This window comes from Adiantum capillus-veneris, chromosome 29, assembly GCF_014529385.1.
Source record: "Adiantum capillus-veneris isolate H3 chromosome 29, ASM1452938v2, whole genome shotgun sequence".
In the NCBI taxonomy this organism is placed as follows: Eukaryota; Viridiplantae; Streptophyta; class Polypodiopsida; order Polypodiales; family Pteridaceae; genus Adiantum; species Adiantum capillus-veneris.
In genome coordinates, this window is record NC_140959.1 from 59,425,680 (window position 1) to 59,452,994 (window position 27,315).

The 27,315-nt window shown below is 44.7% G+C and overlaps 1 protein-coding gene across 1 annotated transcript in view; it reads left to right on the top strand.

Annotated features, from left to right (window-relative positions):
• The first annotated feature begins 9,603 nt into the window (after window positions 1–9,603).
• The window catches only part of LOC147419273 (Cyclophilin-like peptidyl-prolyl cis-trans isomerase family protein), an 85,777-nt gene continuing 68,065 nt past the window's right edge, over window positions 9,604–27,315 (top strand). The window contains exons 1-3 of the mRNA XM_086506219.1: window positions 9,604–9,841; window positions 10,004–10,192; window positions 10,259–10,348. Of these exons, the coding sequence (XP_086362345.1) occupies window positions 9,647–9,841; window positions 10,004–10,192; window positions 10,259–10,348 (474 nt within the window). The 5' untranslated portion in view covers window positions 9,604–9,646. The remainder of the gene's footprint in view (window positions 9,842–10,003; window positions 10,193–10,258; window positions 10,349–27,315) is intronic.

Below are 27,315 nucleotides of genomic sequence, written 5' to 3' on the forward strand. Positions count from 1 at the left end.
CTCATATTGGGCTGGTTGTTTTGACACGCGAGTGTCCACAACTGGTTTTTGTTTCATGCTTGGAAGTTCATGTATATCATGGTTGATCAAGAAGCAACCTACTGTGGCCACTTCGAGTTGTTAGGCTGAGTACATGGCAGTCTTCACAGCTACGGTTGAGTGTGTATGGCTCAAACGCCTTATGGCTGATTTGGGTGTTGGACAGGACACTGCCAACACTATCTACACTGACAGTCAGAGCCCATTGGCAGTTGAGAGGAACCCAGTTTTTCATGCTCGCACAAAGCACATTGAGGTGCATTACCACTATGTCAGGGAGAGGCTCTTAGCAGGAGAGATCAGCTTGGCTTATGTGCCAACACAGGACAACCTTGCAGATCTTTTCACAAAGGCATTGTCTCGTGAGAAGCTTGAAGCTTTCCGCAAAGCTTTGGGCTTACTCCCCTTTGTGGACTGATCCTGTCCTCAGGGCTTGGCACTTCCCTTTACTCATGTGCCAGCTCTCGTTCACCGCATCACTCCAGGGGGGATTTGTTACCATATACATGTGGTAGTGATGTGTGTGAACACACTAGGACCACCATGGCATTTTTCCCCTCTTTAGGAGGTTTTTTCCCCCGTGCATTGTATATACGCCCATCACTCTAGGGCTATCTATCTTTCCATTGCACACTAAGTAATACACTCTCTATTGTGTGCCTTGAGCTTCCTTCGTCTTCTCGAAGCTGTGTGTGTTTCTCTGCAACCCTAATTCCAACACAGCTCTTGGAAGGAGCTCAATGTGATGGTCATCATCCCCTCGTTTTGGAGGTAAGTCCATAGGGATATCATCGATGAACACATCTTGGAATCCTTTTAGAAAATTAGACAAGTCTAACTCTTCTTGATTCCTACCATTTACATTTGACAAAATATTAGGATCTTTTAGGGACTCGTTGACAAAAATTATGTACACAGAAACTGAGCTCTTCATTTATTCATCATAAGTAGGAGGTATATAGTGGTATAGTACGACCACACTCACTAGCATCTATATACATGTTCTTTCCCTTGTAGGTGTAGATTCTCCTTTCAGGGAACTTCAGGTTGGCAGCCATGCGATTAAACCATGGAGCCCCTAGGATAGCATCCTCATGCTGGAGAGGAGAGATAAAAAAGTCTTCTTTGTCGACATAGCTTTGGACATGGAGCCTCAAATTCCTAATCAAGGGAGTAACGGAGGCTCGTTGTCCCTTGAAAGCAGTGTCGGCCGTTACAACATCTCCTATCTCGAAAGCTTGAATGCCCAACTTGGTGGCCAACTCTGTTGATATGAAGTTGTGAGTAGAGCCAGGGTCAAACAAGATGAAGGCATCATGCTCTCTTACCTTTCCCCAAGCATAAAAGAGAGGTGCACCTTTGCAATGAGCATCCTCTTTTGGAGCTTCAATGGTGGAAGCTCTAGGAGTCTCATTGCGAACATTCTTCTTGGGGCAAGAACGATAACCATGTCCTTGCTCCCCACACTTAAAACACTTATGGTCCATGCAAAAATGTTCAAGCTCTTCAGGAGAGAGTTTGTTTTTGCCTTTGTAAACTCCCTTCTCCTTGGACCGATTGTTGTTGTTGTTGTTGAAAGTGCTTTGGGAAGAATTTTGGGCATTGATTTTCCCCTTGACATCACCTTTGTCTTTATTTTCCATGGGCTTGACATTCCGTCTAGCCCCTTGTTGGAAGTTGATGCCCGAAGAAACCATGGTGTGGTGGATTACTTCAGTGAAAGGACCAGGAGAGAGTTGACATACTCGGTCATCTCTTCAAATAATCCGGCACAAAACTGGTGATTTTGCTTGACAAAGTCTATCTTTTGGAAGATAGTAGCCTTGAGATGTAAATCCCAAAACTTATCTACATACTTGTGGATAGACTCATGAGAGAGAAGCTTCAAGCTACGCCATTCGGTAAGCACTTTGTCCTTTGCATCGCCTGCAACGAATTGCTTCATGATGGAAACTCGTAGAGTTTTCCATGTCTTTGGGGCTTCACTGTTGCCACGAAGGCTAGCCCACCATTGACGAGCCAATTTTTGGAAGTGCATAGCTACATGGCGTAGCTTGGAGGACTCTGTGAAGCCCTTGTCTCCAAAGGACGCATCAAATTTCTAGATGAAGCCCAAAACTTTGTCGGTAGCACTAAAGGTGCCATCATAGGTGAGAAAAGAAATACTCTTTCCTCCCTCTTTAGACTTCTTTAGCTTTCGTGACCTTCGTCATGCAGGGTATGATTTGCGATGTCCTCCCCTCCTGTATTCTCTAGGAGAATAGCCATAGCTTTCGTCGGAAGAGGAGGAGGGTGAAGAAGACGCAGAAGAGGGTGACCTCTTTCTTGCCCTTTTCTTCCTTTGTTTCCTCTCTTCCCATTTTTTCGGAATGACGAGGAGAAGGATTGTGTGTTGATCTTTTCCTCTCGGGAGGAGTTGGCGATCGTTTAGACTGCCGTCTTCGTGGAGCCAGATCTTCAGATGAACTTAAAGTTTCATTGCTTTCTTGCTCTTTGGATTGATCCTCTCGTATGGGAGAGAGTCTTCTTTTGGGGGTCTCTTCAAGAGGCCTCCTAAGCTCTCTCTCCTCTTGGAGAGGAAGGGAAATCCCATAAGCACGAAGATGTTGAGTAACTTTGGCTTTCAAAGCAGGGTTGCCCATAGCTTGCTGCAACCTAGTAACGAGATAATTGACAAACATGGGGGCATCATCATTAGCACCTTCATGTGCAAAATCAAAGCTATTAATGTTCATTCTACTCTCTTGGTTATTGTCAGCCATGTTAACAAAATTTGTGTACATACTTAGTGAATGCTTTGGCAATTCAAAACCTTAGTTGCCACTCCTCTTAGCCTTTGAAAATCGGCTCCTAAGTATCTACACCCACGACTCGAAGTGGTTAATTATTATAGAGAGTAGTGGAGTGGGTCTAATATTGCAGAATTGCCGAGGGCTAGCTCCTTTCAAGAGAAGATGGCAAGCTTAAGCATTGAAGCATGGCTCTTGGTTGGATTTGCATTCCATAGCCAAGAGTGTTGGTGTAGGCTCTCAACCTCTCTACTTGCTTGGATAAGGAGAGGGAGCCCTTGCACTTTGCACTTCACACAATGAGAGTGTGTGTGAGTTTGTGTGGGAGAGTATACCCCTCAAGCAGCCCCCCTACTTTCTTTGGTCGACCCCCCCCCTTGTAGCTCATGCTTGAAGCTCATTGGACCCCTCTAGGCCTAGCCAATCACAAGCAAGAGTCATACCAAGCAACAAGGGTAGCCTTGGGACAAGTGTCCCCCTTTCCCCTTTGAGAGAGAGGGCTTGATAAATGCTAAAATAATTAATTAAATCCACTAAATTATCATTGGACCCCTTGGAAGGCCAACCAATAGGCTTTAGGCACACCATGAGGGTAACCTAGCTAGGGGCTTGACATGTGTCCTACTTGCCTCTTGGGCGAGGGGTGCCCTTTGGGAGAGAGAGTGGTCAAGCAACCATCCCCCCTTCTTGCATGGCTCGCCCCCTCCTTGTAGGGATTTACTTTGACTTTTGTGCCACCTCAAGCCCCTCAACCTTGGGCCTAGTTCTCACCACAAGCTTGGCCCTTAAGCCCCTCAAGCTTGGGTTGGGTTCTCACCTCAAGTACAGCCCTAACATCTCAAGCATGACAAGCACCTCAAGAATCTCAATCATCAAGCACTTCAAGCATCTCAGTCCTCCGGCATGTCAAGCACCTCAAGCTTGGGCCGGGTTCCCACGTCAAGCACAACCCTAGTTCACCTAAGGTCAAAGGACTTTTAATACTAACTATTGGAGGTCTTCAATGAAGCTAACCCTAAGGTATTTATGCTCCATTGGTTAGCCTTGCTCTTTGATGGAGCATCTCTCATTTGGGCCCCTATACCATTGGCCCTATGTTGAGATAGATCTATAAGCACATGTCTATATCCTAACCCTTGTTCCCGTTTATTCTCCCACATTAAATGATCTCCCAAAAGACACCTTTGAACTTTTGTAAACCCCCTTCCTCTAAAAAACCTTTTGCTTTTAATAAATTCACTCCCTCACAACCTTCGTCTTCCCTTGCTAAACATAAAGCCCCCTTTGGGAAATACCCCCGCCAACCATTCAAAAAACCTAATAACACTTCCTCCTCTCTCTCCCCCTCCCCCTCCTTGCTTTAAAACCCCCCCTCCTCTTTAGGCCTTCTACCCTCACCCATTCCACATTTGCTCAAAACTCCCAATTATCCCCTTAATACCCCTACGAGTTCCAACCACCCTTCTACGAGTTCTAGCCACCCTTCTCCCACCCCTTTGCCTCTTCTCCCTAATTCTCCCCATCCTTCATCCAACCTTCCTAAAAAACCTAGGTTTTCAAAAAACCTACAATGGAGGAGGAAGTAGTTGTTGAGACCCTACTTCATGGGTCCATTTGCTCTTCTCAAAACCTCCCCTCTTTCCTTTTCTTTGGACCCCTCCTCCCCTTTCACCAACCTACTTTCCCACTACACCCCGCTCATCTCCTTCTCCTTCCCCTTATGGTGTTGCTAAAAGAAGATACAAATATTGGCTCCCTCTTACTAACCCTTCTCTTTTTAAGGTGATTATTCTCGGAAATCAAAAGATTTATGAGTTAGAAAACAAAGTCACTAACTTAGCTTTCCACAACCTCTCTAGTCGTATTCTCTCTCATCACGAAAAGAAGCTCCTTGGTTTCGGCCCCAAATATATTCCTCCTCCCTCCCCTCCTTCTCTCTCCTCTCTTTTGCACTCTTTCTCTAACTTGGAAAGAAACTATCAACTCAAGCTGTTTTTTAAAGACGTTTCCTCACCCTCAACTCCATTCTCCCTCCCCAATACCTCTTGGTACCCACCCGCTCCCTCTCTTAATCTCAAAAATATTTTCATCTCTGTCTCTCTTCACAAATTTACACCTTATGGAAAACCTCTTTCTCTTCTCACTTCTCACTCCTCTCCTTTCTAAAGAAAGCCCTCCTTTCCTTAAAAAATGATCCTTCCATTATCATCAAACCAGCCGACAAAAATTTAGGACTTGTCATCTTATCCAAAACTTGGTATATAGAGGAAGCCTTTACGCATCTCTTAGACTCCTCTACCTACACCCCCGTGGCTTCAGCTCCCCTCTCCTTTGTCTCCTTTCTTCTCTCTTCCATTCTTATCAATTGCGCTCTTCTTTCCTCTAAAGAGAGAGATTTCATCCTTAGACCTCCTTCTTCTGAACCCAAGCCTTGCCCTTTTTTTCTGCTTCCTAAAATCCACAAACCTTCCCTAGTAGGGCGTCCCATTTGCTCATATAGGGGATATGTCTTGGAGCATGCCTCTATATGGCTCCACACCCAGCTTCTCCCTATTCTTCTCACAAAGAAGGAACACCTTAAGGACTCTTTTTTACTTGTCAAGGATATCTCATCTCTTGTCCTTCCTTCCCATGTCCTTCTATTCACGTTTGATGTGGAATCATTATACCCTAGCATTCCCATTCAACAAGGTTTGCTTGCCCTCTCTGTCTCTATCCAACACCATTTCTCCTCACCCAAAACGAATCTCATCCTATCTTTGGCTTCTATTGTCCTAAACCACCACTACATCTCCTTCCAAGGGAATTGTTGGCACCAAATCAAAGGGACTGCCATGGGTTCCAATTTTGCTGCCGTATATGCTTGCCTCTTTCTTTGTCACTTAGAGGACATTATCAACCTTCCCTCCCATCCCTCTCTCCTCTATTACAAAAGATTCATTGATGATGCCTTTGGCATTTGGCAGGGCTCCCTTCTCAACCTTGAAAAAATCCTCAAACTGTATGGTTCGCCACTCCAAAACCATATCAAAATTTCTCCGGTCATTTCTGCGATAGAAGCTTTCATCCTTGACATTCGTTTCTTCAAAGGACCCTCCTTTTCTCATTCAGGGATTCTTGATTCTCACTGCTTTCAAAAAAGTCTCAACTCCTACAATTACATTCCCTGGAAATCTTGGCACCCCACACACCAAAAGGTCGCGTTCATCTTTGCAGAGCTGAAAAGATACATCATTAGAGAGAGTTCTTTGGAGGGCTTCCTTACCATTCGTGCCCAATTCTTCCAAAGACTTAGAGAAAGGGGCTACCCCTGAGCTCTCCTTCAAACATGTTTCTCCCTTATCTCTTACAATAACAGAGACTCTCTCCTAATCAAGAAACCCAAAGCAAAAGACTCCCTCTTAGTGGTCAAAATTCCTTTTTCACTCTTTGCACGCAATCTTAATATCTCTCCTAACTTGATTAAACCTCTCACGCTTCAACTGAACACCACACCTGAACTATCCCACCTCCCGAAACCTCTTATTTGTTAGCTTAATGCGCCTAATGTCGAAAAAATGCTAACCCCCAATTCTCGCACCCCTCCTTGATCGCTTTGTTATAACAAACACCCCCCCCCCCCCCCCCCCCCCCCCCCCCCCCCCCCCTCTTATGTTGGAACCCTCTCTAGGTTTGAACCATTAATATAATTTTGGTATATCCAGCCCCCTCCCCCCATAAATGTTTGGGCCTCTCTTAAATGTTTCTCCCCCCAAGTTTTTCACTTTATGCCTTTATCCTTCTTTCTAGCCTCTCTTTCCTTGTTGTTAACTTCCAAAGGGTGCACATCATACCAAACTATGTCAGTTTTTACTTTTGTGTACCAAAAGATGCCGGTATTTATTGGTAGGTACCTCAAAAGTCTCTATCCTCCTCTTAATCCTCACCTTTCGTACCCACCTTGGGTTTGTAACCCAGAACCCTTATTTATACCCCCCACTCCTTGTAAAGAAATTAGCACTACTGATGAGCTTTATATAAGCGAAACGCGTTTAGTGTTAATTGTGTTTTCTTCCCTCCCCCCTCCCAATTCTCCTTTTTCATCATTACCATTTCTTGGTAAGTATCGCTCGCTTAAAGTGCATAAAATTACATACTTCATTGTTATGGCATTTTGCAAGATAAGCATGCACCAATAAAGAGTCCACAAGATTATCCCAAAGTGTTGTATGACATATGCAATCACTACCTTCATGTAATACCTATTGAGCTATCTTCCCTTTTTGGCTGACACCACTAGATACGGCCACAAGGTGTCAACCTCCTCAGAAAAATCTTGAGTAGGCTTCAATGACCCTGTCTTTGCCTCCATTGCAAAGATGGCATGATTGGTCGCGATATCCTCCAATAAATTTTGCATACCCCCTGTAGTTCCTAATGGAATACTTGTCTTTCACAAATGGACCCATCCTCAAAAAACACAAGATCTCTTTTCAAAGCATCACTAAAGCTATCACAATCCCTTCTGCCATGGTCTGTGCTATCACACCATATGCATCTGTGCACAAATCCTTCTTTGCTTTGGGATTTCTATCGAGGAGGTTGCTCTTTCTCTTCAACCCTCATCAGCTTTAGCTTCGTTTCTTTCATGCCCTTAACAACCTCATCAAGCATATAATTGTCACCTTTTTGACTCACAATACCAGGATTTGTCAAAATCTCTAAAATGCTAGATGTAGAAGTAGCACCATTTACCATCATCATGTCTCTACGGCGTTGCTTCTTAGCAAGCAGAGACCGCATCCTCAACCTCTTTCCACTTGGCCTTTAGACCGTATTGTGTATTCTTGTCTTCAAGAAGTAGCTCTAACTTTTCTTCGTGATCGAAAAGTCACGAACCCTCTTTCCTATTGTGATTGGAGTCTGTTTGTTTTTGTAAACGAGTTTGTGATGAAAGGATCACAAATTCACAACCAAATTTACTTGAAAAACAAACAACATTTTCAACCATGAAACCTCAACTCTCACACAAGCACAAAACCCAAACTTCTTTCATGGACTTGTAGCCCCAACCCCAATTATATAGTCGTAACTTCAAATTGTTGAAAGGATTTCACGAGCTTGCATCTTCAATTCAACCATCTCTAGATTTTGCAGAGATTTAAGAGCGTCCATATTGAAGCCCACACACCATTTTGATGAAGGAAAACCCTACTTTACTTTCTCACAAGCTCAAATACAAGATAGTAGAGAGGCGTGACTCCACTACACATTCATAGAACAACCATGAAATGAATTATGGAGAAAGGGAAAATTTCTAGCCATAAGAAGCAGCCCTCTTCCCATGGCCAAAAGTGATGATGTGTTAACTTTTGGGCCTTTTATCCATGTTTGACCAAAACTAGGTCAGTTTTAGCTCATTTTTGATCCAAAAAAGGTCATAATTGATGTGAAAAATAAAAACATAGTAAAAACAGTCCCAAATTTATGGGATCACTCACATAAGCATAAAAAGCATAGATATGCATCTATTCTCATTACTTTTTTACTTTGGGTTTCTTTCCATGGAATTTTATGAACACCATTGTCGAAGGCAATTGTAGGGAAGCATGCGTTGCATTCTCTCTCTCTCTCTCTCTCTCTCTCACACACACACACACACACACACACACACACACACACACACACACACACACACACACACACACACACACAAGCAGAGGGCAAAAGCAAGAACTCGCAGAGCGGGATTGATCGCCTACTCCTGCTGAGTTTACATTGCGTAAAACCCATTAATTACCTTCAGAGATTCGTTTGCAGTCTTTAATTCTAAGAGAAAAGCGCAACACTCCCTAAGGCCTGCGACGTGTCACTGTCATGCAGGTCCCTGTCCCCCGGTCGTTGTCCCCTGTGCCTGCGGTCTCTCCATCTCTACGTCTATGCCCCCTTCCCTTCCTTCGCCATCGCAGTAGGGTCATCTCGCTCTCATTCATCGCACATCCCTCGTCTCTCGGCGCCTCGTCTTTCTCTCTCTCTTCCCTTCATCATCACAAGCCCTCCCTTTAGGAGCTGCTTGCAAGCGAGCACATGCAGCTGCAAGCCGATGAAAACAAAAAGAAAATCTCGCCATGTGTCTCCCCCTCTCTCTCTCTCTCTCTCTCTCTCTCTCTCTCTCTCTCTCTGTTTGTTTGTTGTTCGACCCTTCAGCATCGAGAGGAGGTCGATTGTAGCCCACTCATACTTACCTCATCATTGTACCCGCCTCCTACTGCACTACCCCCCTTGGTATTGCTTCATCTAGGGTCTTTGAACTCTAATGCCATCGCTCCTCTCCTCTCTACCCTTCACTCCTCTTCAATCTCTTCCTGTGCGTTGTCTACCTAAGCCACCTCTACAACCCGGAGATGTAAGCTTGTATGCCCCCAACTGACCCCTATGGAGCTCCAAAGTCGAAAGATAGATAGATAGATAGATAGAGAGAGAGAGAGAGAGAGAGAGAGAGAGAGAGAGAGAGAGAGAGAGAGAGAGAGAGGCAGCATCTGCACATGCTCTGCCACCATTCACTGACCACACTACCCTCATTCAACTTTTCTCTTTTGACAAAACTCAAACCTCTACCTTTTCCCTTTCATAAGCCCTGAGGGATCCCTTGAGATACTCTCTAATCAACCCCAAAAACAAAATTGGCAGGGCCTACTTGGAGGTATCCAGCGAGATACCCTCTTGGAAACCAAAGGAAGAGGAACGTAAATTAATTATTAATAAATGTAGTTCTAGAACAGAAAGTGAGTCACTGCATAATGCCTTATCCATGTATGTAGCTGTCTAATTCCGTAGCAATGGCCAACCTCATGCTGCATTCCGGCTGCTGCTTTCCTTCATCGACACCTAATTCTTCCTGGCATCTGCGCAGCATCAATGGAAGCAGCTTCTTCTTCATTAATCGATTCGCTTTCTCTTCTTGTCGTCGAAGCTCGCCATCGCCTACATTACTCATCCAGGCCGTAGTTCCTGATGGCGAAGAAACAGCAGAGGTGGCTATGCATGCGTTCATGTTGTGTGCATGTGTGTGTGTGCGCGTGCGCGTGCGAGTGTTGCACACACACACACACACACACACACACACACAGAGAGAGAGAGAGAGAGAGAGAGAGAGAGAGAGAGAGAGAGAGTATTTTTTCGCCGGTTATCTGCAGAAAGGATGGCTCTCTCATGGAGGAACAGCTGCGATGGTAGCATTAACAGTGTTTCAAATGACCATATCTGGACCACTAGGTGTAGCCGAAGCAGTGCTTTATTCTCCGGATACGAAGGTTCCTCGAAGCGCAGAAGTGGCCCTTCGACGAGCAATTCCAGCAGTAAACTCGACAACCAAGAAAATACAGGTGTTTCTCATTTGGTTCTGTCCCATTGGTTCTTCCCAATTTTTGAATGCTGTTGGCTTTTGATAGGAGTCTTTAGAAGACATCTTCTACTTGCTGCGAATCCCGCAGCGGAAGCCCTTTGGGACAATGGAAGCCGATGTCAAAAAGGCTATAAAGGTGAGTTGGTGTTTTCTGCATTGTGGTGTAGCATCATTGTTGACTGATGTTTTAGTCGGCTGAAAGACAAAATAGAAAACAATTCTATTGGAACGTCTGGATTGTGTTTACAAGCTGCAAGGTCAAGACATTGTACAAGTAGACTAAGAACAATGACAGCTGAAAGGTGACCTAATGCAAGCTTGACCTTTGCATTGGCAAAGAACAAATGTAAGATTGCGGTTTTAAGATAAAAAAATCTATTTTTTTTGCAACTACCACAATGCTTGCTTGGTGGTAAAGGCCTATTTATGTGCATCATCAAAGTTGAAGTACCAAGTTTGGAGGATGGGAAAGCAGTCATGATGAAGATTGGTGATGACAAATATAATAATAGTGGGATCCATAGGCGTAGTGGATGGGTTCTTACCTTAAGAGTGTTAAGGGGTCTCTCCAGCTTGAAGCGAGAACCACATACATAATTGTCAAATCCATAGGATGTAGCCAACCTTAGTGCACGAAGCCTACGAGAGGTTGTCAATCCCTTAGAAAACCCAATCGCAGCTTAATCCAATCAAATGTCAATCTCTACTAAGTGTCAATCACCAAAAGCTAATCTCACAGCCACAAGCCCTATATGCATGTTTCATTGAGCCAAACTTACTGGAAAGGTGGGACGCTCATTCTTCGCTGTTGTCGTGATTAGAACGTGTTTTGCCCAAGTGCTGTTCCGAAATGCAGATCTGTAGATCTGTAGGTGCTGTTCAATTTTGATTCCAAATAGCAAATACACTTTGCCCCATTCGATGTCGAAGGCCCATTTCGAGATGTGAAAGTGGCCAACAAAGAGTTATTCAAGGCTTGTGTAGGTAGTGTTGGCCCCTTTTTGGGCATTTTTGGGAGCCTCGTGTCCATTAAAGCTTAGTTCCTGAAGTCCCCATCTTTTCAATGTCCTCCAGACTATCCACCTCTTCCTTTCCCCATTCCGGGTCCCCCATTCTCGTTCCCCCCTTTGGTTGTTCACGTACCTCGTTAGCATTCTTTTTACGTTCTCATTCTGCATTCCCTGTTTCTATGGCATGGGTAGCTTCTTCAACAACCTAGAACTCAAAGACCTACATGTCGAATATGTATGGACATTGGCAACCTTGATTGATGTGTCAATAGTGAGGCAATGGAAAGAGCCCAATGTGAGTTTGATGCTCAAAAAATGCTCAAAGGATCTCCATCGCGCAATCAAGAGGTAATTTAGGATCTCCAAGGAAGACTCTACACCATCCAATTTTACCCTATTCTGAGTCTTCTTATGGCCTAAGCATAGTTGAAAGATCCTAAAAAAATGCTCAATGTGATACTTTGATGCTAAAAAAGTTCTCTAAGGATCTCTAGCGCACAATCAAGCAACAATTTAGGATCTCTGAAAAAGACTATACACCATAAATTTTGACCTATTCCGAGTCTTCTTATGGCCTATTCATCGATAAAAGATGCCATTAATGCCAATGTCAAGCTGTCTGTTACGCACTTTTGGGTGTCGCATATCCCTAAAGAGTGCGTGTGTTTGTGGTAGTGGTGTCTAAGTAAGATGCACCTCTCATTCCAATGGGGTCATTAATGAAGAAGCTCTCAAGGAGTAGAAGGCACTCAAGAGTGAAAGTGGATAGTGGTTCAAAATTAGGTAAGAGTAAGAAGCCATTTCCTTTCTCAAGAGGAACAAGGAAATTAGGTAGCAGCAAAGTAGGTCCATGCATACGATACACAATATGGCACAATCCCCCATAAAAAGGTACGTAAAGTACAACCAGATCTTTCTACGTTAAGTAAATATATAAGAGAAAGGACATGTGCGTCACAAGGTGTGAGTGCGGGGAAATGAGTATGGGGGTGTTTTCTCTTTCATTTTATCTTGTTCTTGTGTCTTTTTACCTCTCTTTCAACGCTAAGGTCATTGTGGGCTCTTATATTTGTGGTCCAATATCCCTTACAAGTCATGACAATGGATATCTTACTTAAGTTGGATATGAGGAAAAGATCAAAAGCTAGGTACGGTACGTACAAGTACGTACTAATTCAAAGTACGGCTCAAACCCAAAAGTACGAGTACCCAGCCCTAGGTAGGAGAGCCTCTCAAAGGATCTGCATGTCTAGGCACTTTAGGTAGGATGCATACCCTTTGATTACACAGGAACATGTGCCGGTGTCAGCTAGGTGTAGACACTAGGGAATGTTCGCATTTAGGGACTTTAGTCATTAGAAATGTGACTAGGTAGTTAGAAGCATATGAAGCACCTCTTATTAATAATAATAACTATTATTGATAAATGACCATTTTATTAGAAGTCGTGGGGGGCAGATCAACACTAGTATTTTCAGCCATCAGCAAGCATCAGCGTTTTTCCCTCTACATGCCCAGATCTATGAGTGTTTTAAGTTTTCAGCCATCAGCAGCATTAGCGTTTTCAAATTTATAGCCTCCTTGGAACAGCACCTCATCTAGAGTTTGCAAATATGTACCAGTTCCACTAGCATTTTCAGTTTTCATTCCATTAGCATCTCAATACCATCAGTTCCAGGCATCCAGTGCATGATCCCATCAACATCTCAGCATCTAGAACCATTGTATTAGTATTTGTGCAATCTAAAAAAGCAAATACCACTCTAGCAATTGTCAGAGTGTGCAGTGGAAGGTGAGAGAGAGAAAGAGACAATGGCACGAGAGAGAGAAGAGACATGACATGAGACAGATGGTGGAAAGGGTGGTAGCCCAATAACTTTAGATGGCTACATGGTGTGAGACAATACAAGACAATGAGAAAGAGGGTGCCCCCCCCTCCTATATATAGGAGAATATGGGCTGGTCGGGCAATAATCCTCAATATAGCCCAATGACCTAAAAATATGACCCTCCAATATAAATGGGGGATTATGTGACCAAAACAGGTCTAAAGTGGGAAATGTGCTGAACAACCCTAAGTGTTCCTGAGATCCCTTGTTACGATTGTGACTATGTTGCAGTATTACATACACTCCTCGTTGCAGATACGCGAAGTGCCATGCCAAGGAGAACCCCTACGCTTGGATGGTCACGACCCTTGGCTCAAGAGACGGGCCTCTTCGCCAAAAGCCACACTCCTTCGACGATTGGTCACACCCCTTCGCTCTACGGGTGCGACTCTTCGCCCAATGGTTGCAGCTCTTCACCAAAAGGATGTGTCTTTATGTCTAAAGTCATGTCTCTTCACTAGGAGACGTGTCTTTTCATTTGTCTCTTCGTCTCCTATATAAGGAGCCTATTGTACTCAGTTTCAAGCAATCATCAATCAATCAAAGACAGAGTCTTGTTTCCGAGTTCAATTCAAGTTTCTTAAATCTTAATCCAGAGTTTAAATACTTAATTAAGGATTAGTACCTAAAATCCTTACAATGGTATCAAAGCAAATTTTTTTCCCGGGACCTGAAGGTTGTGAGCCTCTCACCCTCGCCACTACCCTCCCCCCCCCTTCCCGGAGTTACATGGAAGCAGAAGAAAGGTGGTGCACAGTCGCATATGCGTATGAGGTAACCTAAACCTTCTTTCTCACTTCTGTAAACAAAAAACAGAACATATGAGTGTGCGCGCGCACACGTACCCGTGAATGGTGATGCTGGTGGCCAAACTGTTGCCCTTGCGAGGGATGTACCCTTTGGCTGCTCCTTCCTGTTCACACCCTTTCCCGCCGGCGTGCCTCTACGTGCTCACACCCCTTGGCGTATGATCTACTGGCTGCCGTGCCCCTTAACGTATAACCTGCTGGCTGCGCACCTCTTCGACATACCTCCTCCTTAAGCGCTGGCTGCTGCCTCTGGCGAATCATCACAAAACGCTGGCTGAAAACTCTTCACTTGCCCGAAATTCTGAAACGCTAGACTGAAAATTCCCAAGGGTTACATCTTCAAGCAGCAACACATTTCTCCACGCGTTGCTTCACCAAGCGGCTTACGCTGCACTTCTTTTACGCTGCCTTTATTTTCTACGATGGGCAGTTTTTACGATGGCAGCAAGTCAGTTTTACCTCATTACAATGACCTCAATTTTACTCATTGAGTGGCCGGCCAACCCCCTAAATTTTAAAAGCCCCTGTGAACACACTTGATCACTTAAAAGGCCCCAAAATTATTACGTGCGCCTCATGAGACGATCAGCCTGCAGCGTGTCCCTTCTATGCACCATAGTTACCAGGAACGGGAAACCGGAACGGGAACACCGAACAAAATGCCATTCCCTGTTAAAGGTACTCACGTTTGAAACACGGAATGGGGATTCGGAACGGGAGCTTGGAATGGGAACGGGGAACGAAGACCTGAAAACGGCCATTCCCTGTTACTATGCTATGCACGCAATCTTGCAAACTCCTCTCATCGACGCTGGCCTTCAGTGGACATTTTGCACGTGGGACTCTTCATGAGTATGGCCGACGAATCTTTTCCGTATAATTCGTACATAAACGAAGTTCTCGCGGAAGACGTACCGGCATATCCTTCCCCTGCCCGGAGATCATTGTCATTCCAGACACTCCAGAGTCAGAGCCCGAACTCGAGCCGGAGGTTATCATAATTCTTGATTCCCCGACTCCAAAACCCGAACCAATTCCAAGGTGGAATATATTCTAATTTCCGATTCTCCAAAATCAGTACCTGCTCCAGAACTGGTACCCGTTCCTGCGTCTCAGGTCGTGCTGGCCCCACAGGATTACGTGATTTACGTCACCCATCGTCACGGAACTCGGTTACAAAAGTGGATGGTGTGGAACATCTACAGACGTGCAAGTCTCGTCGTCTCCCACACTTCAAGTACATCCTTGGGCGGTACCCTACTCCGTGACAAAGTGCAGATTGGACGCAGTCAACAACATTATTTTCCTCCAGTCCCTGGTGCGTGTTCACAGCGAGCTCTTAGTCCCGGATTACACACCTTTGTCGCCCGCTCCAGAGGAGACACCTCCCATCGACGAGGTCGAGATCTCCATGTCGACGTCCCAGGAAGAAGATGGTCAGCATGCATAGATGCTTGCCCTTCTCAAAGCTCAAATGGAAGCCATGCAACAGACTTTCTCAGCAAGTCTTGCTTCCATCAACACTTGCTTGGACCAGTTACAGATGAAAATCTCTGAACCGACCAAATCGGAGGTTTCGTAGCCAAAATTTTCTCACCCAAAGCATGGTTTCTCAGAGACAACCAGATAGAAAGCATCTTCATGCGAGCAACAAAAGTCTCAGCATGAATATTCTTGGAAGTGCTATAGTTCTAAGCAACCAACTTCTTATCGGAATCATTAGCAACAAAAGCAGCAATATGAAGCTTCCAAAGGATCATCAACGATATCAAGATGGGCTTATTTAGTGGCACATATATCCGACCCTAGTTGAGTACTCGGTCGTGATTGCCGCGACGCTGGACAAGTTCCCCCTCGCGAGCCATGCCCTACATTTAAGTCTTTCTTATCTGATGGTGGTAAAGTTGAAGATTTATGGATCCTTCCCTTGTGCAAGAGGATCCTTCAGAGGTCTAAGAAGCAACAACTCCCTCGACCTCCCCCTTCTCAATTGGAAGCCTTAATACCCGCTGAGAAAGCTGAAGATTCAGAAGATTCCAGTTCTTATGCGACACCCAACAAGCATATAACCCCTTCTTTGGCTGTGATCGAGAAATGAAAATTCGCCTCGTCACCGCCCTTGCAGAATATAGTCTTTGTCTCTAAACAAATACCAGATGCTATGGTGAATAATAATTCTTCAAACTTGAAGACTCCATTCCTTGCCTTTAACGATGCAAAGGATAAATCAGATGTAGACTCTTGCAGCACGACTTTAGTCGCTGCAATTGAATCTTTGGACACAACTTGTTCCACAGATAAACCTTTACAAATGGATATACCTCCAAACACTACTCTGTCCCAGTCTACGACATCCCTTCAGGAGGATTTTACTCTTCTAGATAAACCAATGGAATACCATACAGATTTCCCACTAGTGGTCATCACTCAACAGAAAACTCAAGTCACTTTACCAATAATTTCACTTGAAGTAGATACAGATTCAATCTTTTATTGGACAAAGCTCGAAGTTACAAAAGACTTTGACGAAGGCACTTATCAAGTCGCAGATATGATCAGTTTTAAGTTTGGAAAAATAACTATGGTCAATAACCGTGCCATGACATAGGACTTAACAGAAAGAGCTTTGGATGCAGAAGCACAACAACAATACATTTCCTTCTCTCGGAGTGTAAGGTGCAGTGGAATGAATGTTGTATTTTTCTCAAGATCAGTGATCTATATTTCTCAAGGTTCCTCTTAGTTCTTAGGGAAGGAGAGAGCCTTCCGTCTTTATGGAGAGTGCTATGATCACGAACAAAGTGAGTGGATATTGTGCGTGCAAGTGTATGAGACTGAGAGAAGGAGAGAGAAGAGATACGACACCCGAGAGGTTGTAAAACCCTCCTCCGAAGGCCCCACTCTCGTCGGCGAGAGTCGTCTACTTATGATTGCACAAAGTGGTACAATGCGTATGCAATGGACTGATGCAAATTGGACTATGCCGATGATGACGACGACGACTTAGGGTTGAAATCTGTGATCTTCTATTTGCTGAATTTCGTGGACTGTTTCGGGGCTGAAATTGACTGTTTTACTGCTGTCCTTGTTGCTGAATATGGTGGCTTTGTCGGGGTTCCTGCTGAAGATGAAAAACGCTGAAGATGTGCACTTTCTGGTTGCATTTTTAGGTCATTATCGTAGGCTGAAAACGCTGGTCTTGCAGGTCTATTCAATGCTGAAAAACGCTGCAGTTGCAGGTTTATCCCAATGCTGAAAAACGTTGGATTGCCAGCAGTCCTAGCGTTAGTAATTTGCTGATGTTGCTGAGTCACAAACGTTGCATGGCTGATGGTGGTAAGGGGGAAAAACGCCAGGCAAGAGTGCTTGATGGCGATGCTTTGCTGTGGGAGGAAACGCCAAGGATGGGGTGAGGGTGGCGATGGTATCTGCTAGGGGTGGCTCACCAAGGGGGTGACTTGGGGAGGTCTTGTTGAGAGAGGGAGGGAGCACCTGCTGCTTGGGTAAGCTTGTTGTGCTCTTTGCTCATGTCCCAAATTATGCTAACTTGGGTTTGCTTATATATTAACTTACCCAATTTGCCCTACTGAGTACCCAACAAAAGTCACTTAATAAATAAGTGAAAAATGTCAAAAATAGGGAAAAATGGGATAAGTCACTTGAAAAATCCCCAAACTGACTCTGATGGAATCTGATGGAAATGCTTATGCTTATGCGGTGTGCAATCGGAGGATATGCATCTATGCTAAGTGACTAGGCATGCACGGTCTACGAATAGACTCACAAAAGTGCCAGATCATTGCTAATCTAGACTCACTGAACTGACTGCTAATCTAGACTGGCTGAACTGATGGGAACCCTGCTATGGTGTAGCTTGTCCACGGACACATAGGGTTGAGATGTGTCACGTGACATCCCCTCCTTTTCAAAGTGAGGTACTGGTACCGAACTGTATGGCTTCGAGGGAGATCGCCAATAGCATCCGGAATCTTGGAAGGGACTCTTCGCCGGCCCACTCTGATGTGTGGGTTGAGTGGTACTTGAACTTCATAAAGGTTTGCAATGCTTGCTTCTTTGGGCCGCGCCGAAAGCGACACAAAGTCTTCTGAATCTCCTTCCTTGCTTCAACTTCGTGTAGAGTCGTGCTTCTTCCATCTTCATGAATCTCCATGGCTGAAAATTCCTGAAACCATCTCCAACACAAAACCATGAACATACCCATTCCATGTAAAATGAAGGAAAAAAATCTTGTCTAAAGACTGTGTATGCAATGTAGATGAACATAGAGACGGAGTGACAACCCGTTCATCAAACACATGCAAACAATGCGATCGAATCTTTTCTGTTTGATCGAAATCAATCAACTGTGGAAAATCCCAGTGGAAATGCCCATGCTTGGTGCTCATACTATCATGTGCTCGTTCGGAAACTGTGTCATGCCAAGGAAGAGACATGGAATGTGACTTCATTATATACAAACTTTTCAGCTTTTCATGAACAATCCGCATACATTCGTGCTCATCCATGAGAGAAACGTGCTCAACATACAATATGTCATGCCTAGGAAAAGGGATCACATAACGATGCTGATTAAAATACAAGAAACGATCACAAATGAAACAATCGAACAATGCGTGCGTATCAATCATGTGAACACATAATACTTCCTGTGAGGGTTCTTTGGACCAAGGCTCGAGAGCCAAGATCGCTTCTTCGGGATCTATCGAATCTTCTTGTGGGGGATCTGTGGACCTCGACTAGAAAGCCAAGATCGATTCTTGGTGATTGATCGAATCTACAACGAGGTTAGCTTCGCTAGAAAAAGCATCAACTAACACATCATCCTTGTGAACAATCACATCTTCTTCATGCTTGGGAGAAATCACATCTTGATCATGCAAATCATCATGCTTGTCATTGTCATGCAAATCATCATGCAAATCTTACCCTTCGAATCATCATGCTTCTCATAATCATGCAAATCCTGTGTATCATGCTTTGGAGAAGAGGAGACTGAGAGAGTCTTCTTCTTCTGAATCCTTGCAATCTTGTCCTGCATATTAGCAATGAGAGATGGAGAAGGAGCAATGTCCTCTCCATGAAAGACAGTAGGAGAATCACTTTTGGCATTGAGAGTTAAAGTGTTAGCCTCAAAATCAATGAGAGCGTTAGTCTCACGAAACCATCGAATGCCCAAAATCATATCACATCCTGAGAGAGGAGAAACAACAAATCTTCTAGTGAAGGCAGTCTGTTGAATTGCAAACAACACATCAAGGCACTCCTCTGTGATGAGAGCGTCCATACCGGGACGAAAGCCAGAGACCTCGATAGGAGATCTCGGACTAACTTCGAGGCGGGCTCTCTCAACAAGAGAGAAACTGATCACATCATGCATACTACGTGGGTCGAACAATATGACAAAACGGTGCCCCGACGTACGACCATAACATTTAATGAGAGATTCATAAATGGGAGGGTCCTGAGAAACTTGGGGCACACTCGTGTTATCATTCATTGCACTGACAGATGTAGTGGGTGCTGTGGGTTCTTTAGATTCATTCGATTCAAGCTTAGGACATGTTCTTTTTATGTGACCCTTAATGTGACAATGAAAACAACGACCTTCCTTAGAATAAGTGCTTTGTTCTTCCGACGTGATGTATCCTCCTACAATTCCTTGTGCTACCTTTTCATTTGGAGTAAGCTTAGGTTTAGCACTACCCTTAGATTCATTGGAGGAATTCTTTGATGAGAGATTGTTGGAAGATTGGTTAGAAGAGTTATCATTCTTACCATTTTACCCTTCTTACCGTTGTGCGGGTTCTGAGAAGTCTGTGACGTACTTGTGGAAGTCTTGTTCTCCTTAGGCTTTCCCTTGTTGTGCTTCATCTCCTGTGCGAGAGCAATCGCTACCGCCTTGTTGAGATCGATTGGATCGAGTACCTCGACATCGTACTTGATATACTCATCCGATCCAAAGAGAAAAGCCTCTTTGCGCTCATCATCCGATTTTCGTAATTGAGTGCCTAGCTGCAAAACACGATTAGAGAAAGACATAACCGGCATACCATTTTGCTTGAGAGCGTGCCAATCGTCCCCTTCAATCATGCAAGGTACTGAGGTGGCATAAACCGCGCCTTGAGCTTGTCTTGGAAATCAGCCCAACTAAAAGAGGGGCGTGAAATCGTCGACTGCCTCTAGGTGCGCGGCTAGCTGTGCCTCTTGCCATGCGTGGTACCAATTGATGGCATCACCGGCAAGGTACATAGCTGCCGTCAAAATTTTGCTATTTTTTGTCTTCTTAGTTGTCGCAAAATAAGCATTAAATTGATGCAACCAGGAATGAATAAGTGTAGCATCCATCTTACCGTCATACTTATTGAAAATCAACTTTTCTGTGACTAGGTTGTTGGAATCTGTATCGTGGCTTGCACCACTTGAGGAACTCCCACGATCTTTGGGTGGTTCGGTTTTCGAGGCTAGTGCTTGTCGAAGCAATTCTTGAGTGCGTAGCTCTCGTTGAGCTTCACGCTCGGTCTCCAAAGCCAATCTATGAGCGGCACGATCGGCCTCCAAGGCCGCGTTTCTTGCTGCCTCGTCCGCCTTTCTTTGTTGCTTCCGTTCTTTGCGTTCGTTGCGCTCGCTTCTAAAGCGAGGCGATTGTCTTCTTGTGTTGCGGCAAGTTTTGCGTTTCTTTCATCGCGCTCACGTTCTTGAGCAAGGCGATTGTCTTCTTGTTTTGCGGCAAGTCTTGCGTTTCTTTCATCGCGCTCACGTTCCTGAGCAAGGCGATTTGCTTCTTGTCTATCCATCATGGCCATCATCTGCTTGACCATTGCCTCCATAGGGTTTGGTTCACTTGGTGGCGTAGATGGCGAAGGGGGAGGGTTGAAGAAATCATCTCCGGGTGGGGACGAGTCTTCGTCGCCTCTCTCATGCTCATCACCTGTATGCGAAGTATCCATTCCGCTTCGGGTGATGACCATGCACTATGATCTTGGGTTCTTAAGCTCGCGAGGAACTTGGGTTCTTGAGGGTCTTGAGGTTCTTGGGTTCTTGAGGTTCTTGAGGTGTTCTTTCGCTTGCAAATCGCGTTGGAGAAGGATCTTCTCTTCACCCGAGTTCTACTCTTTTCTGCAGGCGCACCCCTTGGCGGCCTTGCGCTCACACCAAGGTTGCTTTTTCCCACCTCACGTCGATTGGCCGGCCGCTAAGTGCACGGTCCTCTCTCAATGAGTGAAAAGAGACACAAGGGGAGGATGGACAAGCCCTTCTTTCTTGGGATTCCTGTCACTCTTAGACAAAACATGATTAGGAATCGACACGTCCAAGCGAACTTGAGTTCGTGCGACCGCAACAAGCAAAAAAATTCTTGTGGTTCTTGTGGCTCTTCCCTTAAGTAGTACAGAACACTTCCAAAGCTCTGATACCAATGTAACGTGCAGCGGAATGAATGTTGTATTTTTCTCAAGATTAGTGATCTATATTTTTGAAGGTTCCTTTTAGTCCTTAGGGAAGGAGAGAGCCTTCTGTCTTTACGGAGAGTGCTATGATCACGAACAAAGTGAGTGGATATTGTGCGTGCAAGTGTATGAGACTGAGAGAAGGAGAGAGAAGAGATACGACACCCGAGAGGTTGTAAAACCCTCCTCCGAAGGCCCCACTCTCGTCGGTGAGAGTGGTCTACTTATGATTGCACAAAGTGGTACAATGCGTATGCAATGGACTGATGCAACTTGGACTATGCCGATGACGACGACGGTGATGACGACGACGACTTAGGGCTGAAATCTGTGATCTTCTATTTGCTGAATTTCGTGGACTGTTTCGGGGCTGAAATTGACTGTTTTACTGCTGTCCTTGTTGCTGAATATGGTGGCTTTGTCGGGGTTCCTGCTGAAGATGATAAACGTTGAAGATCTGCACTTTCTGGCTGCGTTTTTAGGTCATTATCGTAGGCTGAAAACGCTGGTCTTGCAGGTCTATTCAATGCTGAAAAACGCTGCAGTTGCAGGTTTATCCCAATGCTGAAAAACGCTGGAATGGCAGCAGTCCTAGCGTTAGTAATTTGCTGATGTTGCTGAGTCACAAACGCTGCATGGCTATGGTGGTAAGGGGGAAAAACGCCAGGCAAGAGTGCTTGATAGAGATGCTTTGCTGTGGGAGGAAACGCCAAGGATGGGGTGAGGGTGGCGATGGTATCTGCTGGGGGTGGCTCACCAAGGGGGTGACTTGGGGAGGTCTTGTTGAGAGAGGAAGGGAGCACTTGCTGCTTGGGTAAGCCTGTTGTGCTCTTTGCTCATCTCCCAAATTATGCTAACTTGGGTTTGCTTATATATTAACTTACCCAATTTGCCCTACTGAGTACAAAAGTCACTTATTAAATAAGTGAAAAATGTCAAAAATTGGGAAAAATGGGATAAGTCACTTGAAAAATCCCCAAACTGACTCTGATGGAAATGCTTATGCTTATGCGGTGTGCAACTGAAGGATATGCATCTATGCTAAGTGATTGGGCATGCACGGTCTACGAATAGACTCACAAAAGTGCTAGATCACTGCTAATCTAGACTGAATGAACTGACGGGAATCCTGCTATGGTGTAGCTTGTCCACGGACACATAGGGTTGGGATGTGTCACATGACACGGAGTTTCTACAACTACCTTGGGTTTTATTTAAAGAGGGAGGGAATGTCACGATTGTGACTATGTTGCAGTATTACATACACTCCTGGTTGCAGATACGTGGAGTGTCATGCCAAGGAGAACCCCTACGCTTGGATGGTCACGACCCTTCGCTCAAAAGACGTGCCTCTTCCTTAAAAGCCACACTCCTTCGACGACCGGTCACACCCCTTCGCTCTACGGGTGCGACTCTTCGCCCAATGGTTGCAGCTCTTTGCTGAAAGGATGTGTCTTTATGTCTAAAGTCATGTCTCTTCACTAGGAGACGTGTCTTTTCATTTGTGTCTCTTCGTCTCCTATATAAGGAGCCTATTGTACTCAGTTTCAAGCAATCATCAATCAATCAAACACAGAGTCTTCTGAGTCTTGTTTCTGAGTTCAGTTCAAGTTTCTTAAGTCTTAATCATGAGTTTAAATACTTAATTAAGGATTAGTACCTAGAATCCTTACATCCCTATCCAGGAGGTGTACGGGTGGGCAACCCACAACCAAGGGCGAGTGCACGTGATGTATGTGAAGCCTGTAGACAGTGTGCGAAGTATCTGGAGATGAAGAATCTAACACCCCCCCTCAACAATAGATGGGGAGAAGCTGTCGAGGAGAATGCAACACGCCTGGTAACTATGGAGAAGATGTAAATCCCGGGAGAAAAGGATGAGAAGCGCCAGCCAAACAACACGACAATCCGTACAGCACCAATGTGATGATGACCAAGGGTGAGGAAACTCCAATCAAGTCGCACAAAGAAGCTGATGGAGTGGCAAGCTACAGAATAAGTCGCTGAAGAGGATTTATATGAGGAAGTAATCTAAGATGAGCGTTTAATAGCCCATCGGTGATGATCACCACTGGCATGGAGGAACCCAGTGTAGCAGCATGAGACAAGACATGGGGACCCCCCCTAAAGAGGAACACTCTGACCACGAGGAGAGGAAATTGCAGAGGTGGAAAACCGGTATCATATCCAAGTCAAAGAAGCTCTAGCAGAAGAGGGAGGAAGAGCATAAAGAAGAGGCTCAATAGGGAAGGCATCGCCCACCATAGTAGACAAGATGACAGGATAAGCAATCCATCCATGTGTAGAGACCGCAATATCTGCAATCTTCCAGGAGAAGAGTCGTCTTGAGGGTATAAGCTGTAATATGATCTGTCGTTCCATGGCAGACACACAATATCGGACAAAAGAGTCGGAAGAGATCCTGGGAAAAGTCAACGTGTGGGAGCACATCCACCACCGGGGTCTAGACAAAAAATCCAAGAGAGTCTACAAGTGCAAGTCGTGAAGACACGTGACATAGGAGAACTGCCCCCCGGGAAAGTAATGGAATGTGGTGAGGTTAAGGACGGTTGAGAGGATGCATCGGGAAGAATGACTGGTGTTGTAGAAGTCATAGCCTCAGAGTAGACCAGCAAAGCAAGGAACATCCATGAGGTCTTCACCGTGTAAGTAGTGCATAGGTACATCCAAATTGCAAGTGAAGAAGCCATAGGACCAAGCAGAAGCAAGGAAGAAGATCTATTAAGTAGAGGCAAGGCAAAAGAGCCACCATGGAGCAGTGTGCCGAAAGAGACCCTGCAGACATCCAAATGCCAAAGGATACTCACATCTAGGAGAACATGTCCAAAAGAAGTGTCTGACCTGCCAAGAGGCACGGGTCTATCGTACAGAGAACCAATGAAGGAGGTGGATAGGGCAATCCCAAATAGAGAGACAACAGTTGAGGGAGAGGGAGGGAGGGTTACTGAGGGAGAAGTAGCAGTGGAAAACACAAGTCACATCCACGTAAGTACCTGTATCAATCCAATCCCCTGCATTTTCCCGAGGGAAAGAGAGCCTCGAGGAGGGCGAGGAGGGAAGATCATGTCGAGGGAGATCCGTCCGTTGTGCCAGAACCTATATCTGAGTCCACGTCTCAATGTCGAACGGTGGAAAGGGATGTATAAGGATGTAGCTGAGTTTGTGGAGTCTTGTGTGACATGCCAAATGTATGGCATCGTGATGGAATGCATCTTGCTTATCCATTGGCTATGTATTACAAATGGGTCGTGGACTTGGTCACAATGTCTTTGGGACTTTGGCAAATGAGGTATTTGGTGCTTGCAAGAGAAGATTTGTCTAGTCAAGTTGAAGGTTGTGCATTGAGAACAAAGAATACGGAATTTGTATGTAAATTCCTTCTTGAAGAAGTGATTTGTTGCTATGAATGCGTGGGAAAGATAACTGCTAATAGGAGAATTGGATGTTGAAGAAGCAAGGGAATTCTTTTCTAGGATGGGTATCAAACTAGCCTTAACTTGTACTTATAACCGAGAGAGCAATGGCAAGATTGAAAGAGGGCATCCTTCAATCATTAAAGCTTTGGATAAGGCTTGTGAAGTTAAACTTGAAGGTTATTTTGCCTTTTGCGTTATATGGGCTGATCGTACCACACATAGTTGAGTCACTGGCTATATTCGTGTTGAATTGATGTATGGTCAAAAACTTGTGATGCCAATTGAAGATGTAGTTCTTACATGGAATGTATTGCCATGGGAAGATGGGAATAGTAGAGAAGACTCGAAGACATTGAGCTTGCAAAAGCTCCATTGAAGAACACAAGGCGGAAAAACAGACAGACTTGATAAGAGACATCGCGTCAGAACAAAAGCTATTGAGGAATGTGATTGGGTGTTGGTATATGATTGTAGCTTTGAAAACCAATACTCTACAACAAGGAAGTTTTCAAAAAGATGGTTTGGTCCTTATGTTGTCAAGCATGTGCATGGAAACGCAACTTACACTTTGCATGAGTTGGATAGGACAGAAATGAGGATTTCCATTGTAGGTAAAAGGATCAAATGGTTTAAAAGAAGAGGGAATGTTTAACCATTTAATGCACAAGTGAAAAAGATAATGGATTTGAATGTATGCAAAGTGAGGATGAAAGTGAAGATATGGTGTCTAACCGTGAGGTTTGATGCTTAACAAAGACTATGTGGCACATACTGGAGGATGTGCAGGTTTAGAGAAGGTGGATGTGAAATAAAAACATTCACCTCACTTTTGACACTTCTTGATGCATGTGAATAAAATCAACGATTTACATATTGTGATATATTGCAACAGCGGCTATCGCGATTGCTCTCATGTACATACCTATCAGGGGAGTTGTGGCCCTAGATGGAGGGCCATTGTGTGTGTACATATGTCAAGTATTTCATGGGGATGCGCCTAGCTTAAGAGCCTTCCAATGTATGTACAATTGTGTGGGTTCGTGCGCGATTGTCAAGGCAAGAGCCTCTTGCACAGGTGCTAGATTAGCTAATTGCTAATTTCCCGCAGGTACAAGTCAACTCGAAGAGATTTCACGCAAGAAATCTTGTCCGATTAAAGGGCAAGTAACCCTACAGGTGCAGATGTTACAGACTTGGGCATCCCAAGTCGCTAATCTGGCACGACACACGAGCAGAAAATCACTTAAAATACTTTACTACTTTATCTCACTTTTTAATTAGAGTCAACACGGCCCAGCGTAGTTCTGTGTCCAGAGGTATTGGTCCCAAAATCTGGGGCCCCTTTCAGTATTTATTTTTATATTAATGCTTGAGCAAAGTTCACTACCTGCGGGACCTCTGCTCTTAGACTCTGCGTCCAAATGCTCTGCAGAGTGAGGCCTCAAGGGTCTTATTTTGTCCCGTGCACATACGTGGACAAGCTACTTCATGACAAGGGTTCAATTAGCCTAGCTTAGGAAACGTTCTGGCACTTTCATGAGTCTGTTCGCAGATTGTGCATGTTCAGGCACTTAGAGTAGATGCATATCCTCTGGTTGCACACAGCATACCAGTAGAACCCATCAGGAGCATTTTTACAGTGCACAGACCTGTTTTCATCATTTTAGCCATTTTTCACTTATTATTAATAAGTGACTTTGTTGGGAAATTGGGTAGGGCAATTTGACCAAGCATGTATATAAGAAAAGCTAGCGCTAGTGTTTTCTGGGAGAAGAGGCAGCAAGGACCATGTGTCCAACAATGCACCTTCTCAGCAAGACCCCCGGCGGAACAACCTAGCGTTTTCAACCATCAAGAAAAGCCCAGCGTTTTCAGCATTTGCAGATCAGCCCTAGCGTTTTGCAGTTGCAGATGAACCCGGTGATAGCAGATCACAGCAGATTCCAGCGTTTTTGCAGCAAGACAGCAGATCAGCCTAGCGTTTTTGGATCAGCAAGTTAGCCTAGCGTTTTGTAGATTCCCCACGACAGATTCAACATCTGCGTTTTTAGCGCATCGTCGTCGCATTGTCGTCATCGCCGTCGTCACCGACATAGAGTCAGAATTCAGCGGATACAAGGTTTGCAGATTCAGCCCGCTATTCGCAGATTTCAACATATAGCCCTATGTGTAGTGGACAAGCTACTTCATGACAAGGGTTCAATTAGCCTAGCTTAGGAAGTGTTCTGACACTTTTGTGAGTCTGTTCGCAGACCGTGCATGTCCAGGCACTTAGAGTAGATGCATATCCTCTGGTGCACACAGCATGATCATCAGATTACCATTAGAACCCATCAAGAGCATTTTTACAGTGCACAGACCTATTTTTCCTATTTTAGCCATTTTTCACTTATTATTAATAAGTGACTTTGTTGGGAAATTGGATAGGGCAATTTGACCAAGCATGTATATAATAAGAAAAGCTAGCGCTAGTGTTTTCTGGCAGAAGAGGC